The 12,587-nt window shown below is 38.1% G+C and overlaps 1 protein-coding gene across 1 annotated transcript in view; it reads right to left on the bottom strand.

The window, feature by feature from the left end:
• Positions 1-6,083, bottom strand: part of LOC115230873 (folylpolyglutamate synthase, mitochondrial-like) — a 60,390-nt gene extending 54,307 nt beyond the window's left edge. The window contains exon 1 of the mRNA XM_029801013.2: positions 5,768-6,083. Coding sequence (XP_029656873.1) covers positions 5,768-5,857 — 90 coding nt within the window. The 5' untranslated portion in view covers positions 5,858-6,083. The remainder of the gene's footprint in view (positions 1-5,767) is intronic.
• Between the last annotated feature and the right edge of the window lie 6,504 nt (positions 6,084-12,587).

Below are 12,587 nucleotides of genomic sequence, written 5' to 3'. Positions count from 1 at the left end.
GAAACAAGCCTGTCGTATATATGTATTATATATATATGTATGTGTGTCACTGAAGCCATTCACACATATATGCATACATACATTTTATCTTCAATTATTTTCACACTTTTTTAACCCTTCCGTCGTTATTCTCATCCACTCATTATTACTTTCTCTCTATCTCTCTCTCCCTATATATATATATATATATATATATATAATATATATATATATATATATATTATATATATATATATATATTATATTATATATATATATATCTATATATATATATATATATATTATATTATATATATATATAGAGAGAGAGAGAGAGAGAGAGATACATATCATATACATACATCTATATATATATATATATGTATGCATATATATATATATACTATATATATATATATATGTATACACACACGCACATATATGTAGCGCATCTTGCATGCATGAAGTGGATTCGATCCACCACAGCCAAATTTAAATCAACACTGCTACAGAACTTTTCCCACGATGGAACAATGGTTTTTCTCTGACAGCAGACACACACATACACACACACACACGCACACACATATATATACATACATGGCCTGCTCGCTTAGCCAGCAGGGTGGCGTCATTTGAAGGCTAAAACAATGTGAAGCGCATTGTGACCAGCGATGTGTAACAACATCTGATGGCCTGGTCGGTCACGGTGATCACAGTGATATACATACATACACATACACACACACATATATATATATATACACACGTTAAATTTTTACAAGTGCAACTTCCACCATAACTAGGAATCCGAAGAAATCTTTATGAAAAAATTGCACTTTTGAAGGTGGGGTGCGAAACTGCCTCTGCCCCCTTTCTTAACACATATTTTAAGGTGACATTTTGCAAAAATACGTTTTCTAGAGTATGGATTACATTAAATTGAAAAAAATCAAAGAAATTTGAAAAGAATAATAAACAAGGTAAAAACTCGGATCTTGTGAATTTTCTGAAGTCCTCTCCCCACCCCCTTGGAAAAGATTTTACCCACAAATTTCTTCCTAATCGTAATGTATGCCATTTGAAAGGTATTTCTATAAAATTTCATTGAAAAAAACCCCATTTTCCTAAAAGTTATGAGGGAAAAACTCAGATCTTGTGAATTTTCCGAGCTCCTCTCCCCACCCTCCCGTTGCTTTGCGTGCATTTTTTTTTTTTTTTTTTTGCATATTCGTTTCCTGACACATTTTTAACACCCATTACACTATTCTTTTGTTTCTGATTTTCATTTCCAGATCAAGTTGTAACATTAACTGAAAGTAATTTTTTAAAATTCTGGGGGCGTTATATTCGACTAAAAGATTCTTCAAGGTGGTGCCCCAGCATGGCCACAGTCTAATGACTGAAATAATTAAAAGGTAAAAAAACGAAATCGAAAAATATAACCGTGGGGCTTTTGTCCACTTTCACACTTTAACTATGAGGCTTTAGTCCACTTTCACACTTTAATTATGGGACTTTTGTCCACTTTCACACTTTAATTATGGGGCTTTTGTCCGAGGGGCTTTTGTCCACTTTCACACTTTAACTATGGGGCTTTTATCCAAGGGGCTTTTGTCCACTTTCACACTTTAAATATGGGGCTTTTGTCTGAGGGGCTTTTGTCCACTTTCACACTTTAACTATTGGGCTTTTGTCCGAGGGGCTTTTGTCCACTTTCACACTTTAAATATGGGGCTTTTATCCGAGGGGCTTTTGCCCATTTCACACTTTAACTATTGGGCTTTTGTCCACTTTCACACTTTAAATATGGGGCTTTTGTCCACTTTCACACTTTAACTATTGGGCTTTTGTCCGAGGGGCTTTTGTCCACTTTCACACTTTGAATATGGGGCTTTTGTCCGAGGGGCTTTTGTCCACTTTCACACTTTGAATATGGGGCTTTTGTCCGAGGGGCTTTTGTCCACTTTCACACTTTAAATATGAAGCTTTTGGCCACTTTCACACTTTAAATATGGGGCTTTTGTTCACTTTCACACTTTAACTATGGGGCTTTTGTCCACTTTCACACTTTAACTACGGGGTTTTTTTTCACTTTCACACTTTAAATATGGGACTTTTGTCCACTTAAACACTTTAACTCTGGGGCTTTTGTTCACTTTCACGCTTTAACTATGGGGCTTTTGTTCACTTTCACACTTTAAATATGGGGCTTTTGTTCACTTTCACACTTTAAATATGGGGCTTTTGTCCACTTTCACACTTTAAATATGGGGCTTTTGTCCACTTTCACACTTTAAATATGGGACTTTTGTCCACTTAAACACTTTAACTCTGGGGCTTTTGTCTGAGGGGCTTTTGTCCTACACTCGTAAATTTCTGAGGTACCTTTAATGTACAGTCACATAGAATCAACATACCATAAGAAGGAATGTATGTTTGAGAGAGAAGAGATAAACTGACAGACAAACAGGCAAACAGACAGAAAGAAAAAAATAGGTAAATACATGGATAAAAAAATAGATAGATAGATAGCTCTATCAGTGTAGATAGATAGATAGATAGATAGATAGGTAGATAGATAGATAGATAGATAGATAGACAGACAGACAGACAGACAGACAGATAGATAGATAGATAGAAAGATAGATAGATAGATAGATAGATAGATAGATAGATAGATAGACAGACAGACAGATAGATAGATAGATAGATAGATATAGATAGATAGATAGATAGAAAGATAGCTCTATTAGGGCGGCGAGCTGGCAGAAACGTTAGCACGACGGGCGAAATGCGTAGCAGTATTTTATCTGTCGTTACGTTCTGAGTTCAAATTCCGCCGAGGGGTCGATAAATTAAGTACCCGTTATGCACTGGGGTCGATCTAATCGACTTAACCCCTTTGTCTATCCTCGTTTGTCTCCTCTATGTTTAGCCTCTTGTGGGCAATAAAGAAATAAGACAGGCAGGCAAAGAGACAGAAAGAAAAAAATAGATAAAAAGATAGATAGACAGACAGACAGACAGACAGACAGACAGACAGATAGATAGATAGATAGATAGATAGATAGATAGATATAGATAGATAGATAGATAACTCTATTAGTACCATCTTAAAGCATGGGGACACTAGGCTGTTACCTGTGTAGGTAGGTGGTCTTACAGGTCTAGGGATACAATTCTAATTTCCGTATACTGTGTGCTGCTGTCCATAAAATACTATCATCGCATTGATTTACTTGGCGGCCTATAATGTTGCTAACACAGATCAATATGTATGTATGTATGTATGTATGTATGTATGTATGTATGTATGTATGCATGCATGCATGCATGCATGCATGCATGCATGTATGTATGTATGTATGTATGTATGTATGTATGTATGTACGTTTAAAACATTACGTTATATAATTAGGGTTCAGCAAAATAATTTACTTTACCACACACCGAACTTCTAAAAGTTCGGTGTGTGGTAAAGTAAATTATTTTGCTGAACCCTAATTATATAACGTAATATATATATATATATATATATATATATATATATATATATATATATATATATATATATATATATATATATATATATATATATATAGAGAGAGAGAGAGAGAGAGAGGGGGTGGAGAAAGGAGAAACGAGAAAGAGGGGAGAGAGAGATAGAGAGATGTAGGAGTGGCTGTGCAGTCAGAAGTTTTCACCTCAACCATGGTAAGTGGGCCGTCGTATATATCTCGGCAGAAACGTTAGCACGCCGGGCGAAATGCGTAGCCGTATTTCGTCTGCCATTACGTCCTGAGTTCAAATTCCGCCGAGGTCGACTTTGCCTTTCATCCTTTCGGATTCGATAAATAAAGTACCAGTTTCGCACTGGGGTCGATGTAGTCGACCTAATCCGTTTGTCTGTCCTTGTTTGTCCCCTCTGTGTTTAGCCCCTTGTGGGCAGTAAAGAAATATATATCTCTCACATACATACATGCATGCATGCATGCATACATGCATGCATGCATGCATACATACATACATACATACATACATACATACATACATACATACATACATACATACATACATACATACATACATACATACATTACATACATACATACATACATACATACATACATACATACATACATACATACATACATACATACATACATACATACATACATACATACATACATACATACATACATACATACATACATACATACATACATACATACATACATACATTTAGAGGCAGAATTTCGGATCAGGACGCTCACATTAGTAGAAAGGAATTACAAACTTTCTTCTCATAAAAAGATGCCTCCCGCCTCCCATGATTTCAACGGCCTGGTGGGAGAAAAATCTGAAAAATCCGTCAAAACGGAGAAAAATTCAACGTGTGTAGACGTCTTGATCCAAAAACTCCGATAAAAGTTATACACACACACACACACACACACACACCTGTTTCGCTATCTCGGAAACCTGCAATGGCTCCATAACTACCGTGTTGGCTACAACCTTGGAGCCCTAGCAATCCGCTAACTTACCTAGCGTATCTAATCGTTTAGATTACACGTGAACTAAACCCCCATACTTTGCGTGTGTGTATGTAAAATATAACATATATATATATATATATATATATATATATATATATATATATATATATATATATATATATATATATATATATATATATATACATATATATATAAGTTCAGCAACAATTTAGATTCAAATGAATATGGCACTTAATTTAGATGCACCAGAATCTTTCTTTTTTTTTTGGTGTTACCCATAAAAATATGCGGGGTGATTATAATCAAAAATAAGCAACAAGAATGAATCCGGTAATTTAGTACAATTGTTTCATACTACAACATTTTATTAAAAGCTATAAATATTACAGCAGATTTAAGATGCCGAGTAATCTTCAGCTAATTTCATATAGTTTTTACAATAATATAAACTTCTCAAATCAATTAATAACATCTTAGGGAAGGTAAATATACAGATAAAGATGTAGATATGAATCTTAGGAACATGAGGTAGTGTAGTTTAGATGCCATGTATATGTATATGTATATATATATATATATAAATGAATGTTTTTATATATAATGAACGTGAAATACAGGAAGGGACGAACACGGAACACAGACAAATCATTCGAAGCCTTCAATCTTCAGTCAGACACCGAATCATCATAGCAAATTTCGGCTGTTCAATTCTGATATTTGCTCCAACTCGGCCAGCCCCAAGAAAAAAAAAACTAAGCTGTAAGCATTAGATTTCTTGGTAGAAGACAGGAATGTGAACGCACAAGACGGATGTGAATACAAGAGACGAAAACGAAATTGAAAACAGTAATGAAAAAACAAAATATATATAACGGTGGTTGTCATACGACTTTAGACCAAATGAGACAAAACAACAACAACATAGCAGCTGGCGTAGAAATAATTACCGTTTCGGTAGCGGGGACACATGTTGGTCGAGATACGAAGGCCAACAGAATGGTTGAAGAAGCAGCAGGTCGCAGGAGAGAGAGAAAGAGAGACAGAGAGAGAGGGAATCAAAGAGGGTGATATATATATATATTATATATATATATATATATATATATATATATATATATATATATATATAGAGAGAGAGAGAGAGAGGAGAGAGAGAGAGAGAAAGAAAGAAAGAGAGTGAGGTGGACCTTTCAGTTACAAGTGCAACCTATCCGACAGTCATCCGTACAATTTCACTCATAAAATATCAAGATAAACAATCAAACCTCATAGGTCTTCTCGCCGAGTCCTTGCGGAGGATTAGTTATATCACAGAACATGTGTTGATGTTCGCTCATACTACTGGAACACCTCATTCTAACACCGCTGTCAGTGACAGACAAAGAATCTCTTGAACTGGACGGTTATGACTTGTTGCAGCTTCCTAGATATCTTATATACGCACACGCTTTCTTGCTTTACTTTCACATTCATATCTAATTTCGTTTTCAGTCATGTTCAATTTTTTTTTTATCAATAGTCTCCTCCGTATTTTTCTTATCTCTTCCCCCACTTCCTCTCTCTGCCGTCTCTCTCTCTTTTCCTCTAGCTCTCTCTTCGTTGTTTATATACTCGTTTGTATATCAAAGTGTTTAAAAAGAGAAACAGGGAAAAGAGACAGCGAAAGTGAAACTGAGAGAGAGAGAGACAGATAGACAGATAGACAGCGAACGAGAGAGAGAGAGAGAGAGAGAGAGAGAGAGAGAGACAGCGAGTGAGAGAAAGAGGCAGCGAACGAGAGAGAGAGCGAGAGCAAGTGAGAGAGGAAAAGAGAAAGAGAGACTGAAATAGAGAGATTGTGTGTGTGTGTGTGTGTGCGCGTGTGTGTGTGTGTGTGTGTGTGTGTGTGGTGTGTGTGTGTGGTGTGTGTGGCAGAAAATCTATCGATTACTGATCTTTCCTTGAAATTATAAAATTCTTGGAATTGAGTAAACAGTTCAGAGCTCTGTATGTTTTTTAATTGATTTGCAAAATAGTTTCGTTCACTTTTTTTTTAATATTTTTGTTTTCTTTGCGCAACTTTTCGGATGACTGCTTACGCAGCCCTTGATCAAAGATTGGTGTTTACAAGTATATCTGGGTGTGGTTTTTTAATTACACCTTTGGCAATCCTGCCACACCTTTAACTTGACAATAAGGATAAAATCATAATAAATCTCTGAACGAGATGTAAACAGAAACCGCTCGACAATGTAAAGTATACTAGCCATCTCACTAAAAAGCTACAGTAACACCCACCCTTAGTGGTTAGTCATGTTGAGATGGCTAGTATACTTTACATTGATAAAATCCTTTCTGTTGTACTTGAACAATGAAGTCATTAATTGTTAAATTTGATCCGGGATGGCTGTTGCATCGAGTATCGCTGGCCATTCTCCGCGGCAACATCTTTGCAATCATGTCCACAAGGCGCTGCTGAACATACCTATTTCTTTATTACCCACAAGGGGCTAAACACAGAGGGGACGAACAAGGACAGACATAGGTATTAAATCGATTACATCGACCCCGGTGCGTAACTAGTACTTAATTTATCGACCCCGAAAGGATGAAAGGCAAAGTCGACCTCGGCGGAATTTGAACTCAGAACGTAACGCAGACGAAATACCGCTAAGCATTTCGCCCGGCGTGCTAACGTTTCTGCCAGCGCTGAACATACCACTTGGTGTGGGGTGTACAACCCGTTACTCATCCTACTATCCTCCGCAGTTAACCACTTTGTCTTTGTTTCCTGGGTGAGGTAGTTCAATTCCTTTTTTATCTCGATTATCCTATTTTAAAAAAAATACTTTTAACGTTTTTGTACTTTTCTTTTCATCCTGTAAAAGTATGTTGCAGAATAAAAATCTGATTCTGTTACACATTCATATCTATGTGTATACGTAGGTCTACGTGTGTAGAATACATCCCCACTTTTGTCACTATTTTGTTAGTGAACAGTACGAACTGTGTCTAAAGTATATAGGTATCACTACGCTGAATGTTGACAGTTCGTGTAACATGTAAAGTAAATAAACACGTAAAACAATAACAATGGCTTCGTATTGAGTTGTCTATCCCATCAGAACGAAACTACACATAACAGATTCATTTATTAAAAAAAAAAATTGAGATGACTGACTGCAATTGAACTTTGCATGTTAAATGTAGCTAAGCAAAAATGTTCAGGCTGCCTCGTGGTCCCGACGGACAAAATGGAAAAAGGTGTTGCTCCCGAGGATAGAGAGGGAGACGTGCTGGAACAGTCACTCCGACTCACGGGTCTCGCACTTGCGAATAGCCAACTCTGCATGGGTAACAGTGAACATGGATGTAGTCCTGGGACCAAGAACGTGGGAAGTCTCCACAGCCACGGGCTCGGCCACAAATCGGGCAGACAGTGATCGATACATCGACATTTTGCCTTACTCCGCATGACAAGCAGTGAAGCCTGGGCTGGCAGGCAGGGAAACACCTGCTGGAAATGGTGTCGCAGCATGTGACATCCCAAATGAGGGCCTTACCACCGTGGAACGGGAAAACTGTCATGCTGTCTGACCGTTTACCGTAGCCACTAGCGTAGCTAGAGTATGTGCCGCCCGGGTTACCCCTCTGTTTTCCATCCCCCGGACCCCACAAGAAGCAAATTTTGTCTACAGCAATAGTTTACAACAGGATGAAAAGTGCCGCTCCTTTAAGTGTGCTACCCGGGGCTGACTGTCCCTACCGACCCCCATCCCCAGCCACGCTAGTGACTGTACCCTGTGTCTGGCCCTTTACAGTACCCTCTGTCTGACTTTTTACTGACCTTCTGTCCAGCCTCTCTGGCTCAAGCAGCGTCTAGGTCATGCTGTATGACCTCATTGAGAGCAGCATGGCATGCAAGAGAGTCAGTACTAAAATGGCATAACAATTGGCGGAGGCCGAAAGAGACATTTGTGAGGCTCACAGATCTGGAGGTCAAGCCTCAGGGACACACCGATACGCAAACAGTCGCTATCCAGCTGAGTGCCAGTCGGGAGTGATGGCACTGCATTGAACCAGGCACCCAGGAGAAGGAACAACATCGTCAGCAGAGTGGCTGTGTGGTAAGTAGCTTGTTTACCAACCACATGGTTCTGGGTTCAGTCCCACTGCGTGGCACCTTGGGCAAGTGTCTTCTACTATAGCCTCGGGCCGACCAAAGCCTTGTGAGTGGATTTGGTAGACGGAAACTGAAAGAAGCCCGTCGTATATATATGTATGTGTGTGTGTTTGTGTGTCTGTGTTTGTCCCCCTAGCATTGCTTGACAACCGATGCTAGTGTGTTTATGTCCCCGTCACTTAGCGGTTCGGCAAAAAGAGACCGATAGAATAAGTACTGGGCTTACAAAGAATAAGTCCCGGGGTCGAGTTGCTCGACTAAAGGCGGTGCTCCAGCATGGCCGCAGTCAAATGACTGAAACAAGTAAAAGGGAGTACTAGGGACGTAGAAAAATTTCACCTACGATTGTTTTTGCATGTCCTAGGCGCTAAGAGCTTTGAAGAAGTGCGCACTGTAGGAGGTGAAATCTGTGCAGCATTTAAAGGTGTGTGCATAAGAGTTGGTCTTCTTCAGAATGATGAGAGGTTGGAGCATGCCATACTTGAAGTTGCTGCACATCGGATGCCATCTCAGCTGCGTATTATGTTTGTGGCTCTCTGCACCTATTAAAACGCTACTTATGTTCTTCGCCTGTGGAACACTCACAAGGTATCTATGATGGAAGATTATGTTCAGCGAGGTTTGAATGCAGAACAGGCGGAAGATATGGCTCTACACTCCATAAATACTGTGTTATTTGAAAATGGCACTAGCTGCCTTAATATTAGCTTGCCTCAACAGATTGAGCATGAAGATGACGTGAACCAGCCAGGCATTGCAACCCTTACTAATGAGCAGATAGTGATCGCTGATGCAGTCATTGAAGCAGTTGGAAAGAAAAGGAGAGGTGATGTGCCGGAATATTTCTATATCTATGTGGATGCTCCCGGAGGCTGTGGAAAAACTTACATATATAATACCTTGATCTCACATCTGTGAAGGAACAACTATCAAGTGTGCTGTTGTGCGTGGACAGGGATAACTTCAACATTGCTGTCTGTATCAAGAATTCTCCTCTCTGGTTGAGCCAAAATATTAGAACAACAGAGAATTTGCAACATGGTTACTGAACCTTGGCAAAGGTACCACACCCCCTGTGCATGATGCAAGTAAGTCAGGTGATGATATAGAGGTTCCTTATGATTATTGTTATTTTGACCCCATCATTTATTGACATCACGAATAGTTGAATGACTTTTCTTAAATACGTTTATTTTTGAGTTTATTTTTATCCTTATTTCTATGAAAGAATTTCGTTACCCAATGGCGTTACCACTGGTAGAATGAAAGAATGTCTTAGACTGAATTCGATTTAGGAGTTTCTTTTTGTTAACGTTTATTAACTGCTAAATTTTTTCAGATGCTTATTTTAATTTCACTGATTTTGGATAACCTTCATAATGATGCATTAACATATATTTTCGCGGATATTATTCTTAATTTTAATGATATTTTCTATATATATATGTATATGTACATTTATGTGTGTGTGTGTGTGTATATATATATATAAATATATATTTATATGTATATGTTAATGCAATTGAAACAAGTGTTGGGTTTATAAGGTGAGGTCCAAAATAACGATATGATTTTCTTAGTACCGTAAATCTTCGAGTATAGTCCGCCCTTGAGTATAATACGTAGGGGATTTTTAAGGGACTGTACCCCTGAAAAACCTAAACCTTGTGTATAACACGCACTCCTTCTCTAACTTAAGTCGTGCGTAATTAAGCCAACAGCGCCTAGTCGAACAAAAACATTCGCGCATGCCTAGTACAATAATGGTGATGTTTTTAACTGTTATATGGGAATGTAAATATGTTTGCAAATTGTTTTTATTATATGTTATTCTGTGTTCTGAATACATTTATTTTAATAGACGTTGCTTACTGCAAGTTATAGATGCTTCTTCATTGCTTTCAGGCTTAGCTTAATGTATTTTCGCGCCCTACATCACAAAATGCGTCTGAATAAACATTGCCGGACAGCAAATAGAGACTCGGACGTTGCTTAGAAAATATTTTTCATTTTTAACCTCGTATATAGTACGCACTAGGGATTTTGACCTTTAAATTTGGGGGAAAAATGCGGATTATACTCGAAGATTTACGGTACGTATATATATACATACACATATGCATGTGTGAGTATATACAAGAACATGAAATCGTGTATGCGTGCGTAGATACATGTATCTACACACGCATACACGGTTTCATAATCTTATATCTTCATTTACATTTTATATCTTATTATTTTAATCATTTTTTATTATCTTTTAATATTCTTTATTATTTGAAGTTTTAATATAAACGTGTATCCATTCCAAGTCTTGTAAATCACAGCAAGTACGATTTCGTTTTCGGATGTAAAGTACAAACAATTGAAATTATTATCTTCTACAAAAAATTATACACACACAAACACACACATGTATATTAGGGTGATGTAAAATAACTTATCATTTCAAAAACTTGAAGACACCATCTAATTTTATTTAATTTAGTGCAAAAACTTATGCAAAATTTTAAAAAAGACTCTGCCGGTTACGACGACGAGGGTCCCAGCTGATACGATCAACGGAACAGTTTGCTCGTGAAATTAACGTGCAAATGGCTGAGCATTCCACAGACACGTGTACCCTTAACGTAGTTCTCGGGGATAATCAGCGTGACACAGAGAGTGACAAGGCTGACCCTTTGAAATACAAGTACAACTCATTTTTGCCAGCTGAGTGGACTGGAGCAACGTGAAATAAAGTGTCTTGCTCAAGGACACAACGCGTCGCCGGGAATCGAACTCACAACCTTATGATCATGAGCCGAATGCCCTAACCACTAAGCCACGCGCCCTCACATGCAAAATTTAAGCACAATTGAAGACATTTTAGAGGTTGTTACACCATCCACTGAACATATTGTATATTGTTATTTTTCAGTTTGTATTTATTGTACATCTTCTGTCTCCTTGCTATCTTCTACTGGCCCTGACATACAACTGTTGAAGAGATTCAAAGCAAAGTGGGTGGAAATTGACAAGAACAATTACCAAACAGCAACAGATGACCCTAACATTGCAGAGAAAAATCTCAGATACTGAAGAAATGATTCAGTTTGCTCAAGCTCAGCTTAATGAGCAACAGCCTCATGGCGACTACAAGGAATTGCTCGAGCTAACGCTCATTTTCCTCGGTAGTACCCACCAAGTCAGGAATCAGCTTTAAACCACCCGGAGCTTATCACAGAGCACGATGGCTGGCCAAGCTAATTTACTGCATTAAAATTTGGATGTTTAAATCACAGTTTAAAGTAGCTTAGAGAGGAAAAAAAAACAGATATTTGCTGCTTTTTAGCTGCGATATACATGAGATCGTGATACATGGCACCCATACCCTCATGCGCCCCACTTTCAGATTTGCATTTTGTACAAAGTCTGCAGCTCTGCAAGTAAAAGGACGACAAAATTGCAAGTGCTGCACTCAATAAGATTTTGAGACATTTGTAGTACTTCTTTGAGGAACTTGTGGCGCTTGCAGTTTTTGATTCAGCTGTTTCGCATGAGACAAGAAACAAAATGAAGCTTGCTCTGCAGAAACCAGTTGACTCAAAACCAAGCAAACGAGCATCATTAAATCCTGAATCAGCTGAAACAACTTCAGGATTTCATTACTGCCAACACAAAAAGATTCTTTGAAATACTGGCGGTGCCTTGCATTTTCTTTGAAAAACAATGCTGAAGAATGGAATGATGATGAAAGTTATGCGAATGCAAGAATTATCGCATATGGACTGAAAGTGGTAAACGACACGGCGGAAAGAGGCGTACGACTGATGGAGGAATACAACAAACCGATAACCAATGATGAAAAGCAGAAAGAATAACCCCTTTAAATTGTTAAAAGTTACAGGTCGTCACTCTCAAACAAAAACAAGAAAATATTA

This window comes from Octopus sinensis, linkage group LG1 (genome assembly GCF_006345805.1).
Source record: "Octopus sinensis linkage group LG1, ASM634580v1, whole genome shotgun sequence".
Classification (NCBI taxonomy): domain Eukaryota; kingdom Metazoa; phylum Mollusca; class Cephalopoda; order Octopoda; family Octopodidae; genus Octopus; species Octopus sinensis.
This window is presented reverse-complemented; position numbering and strand designations above follow the sequence as displayed.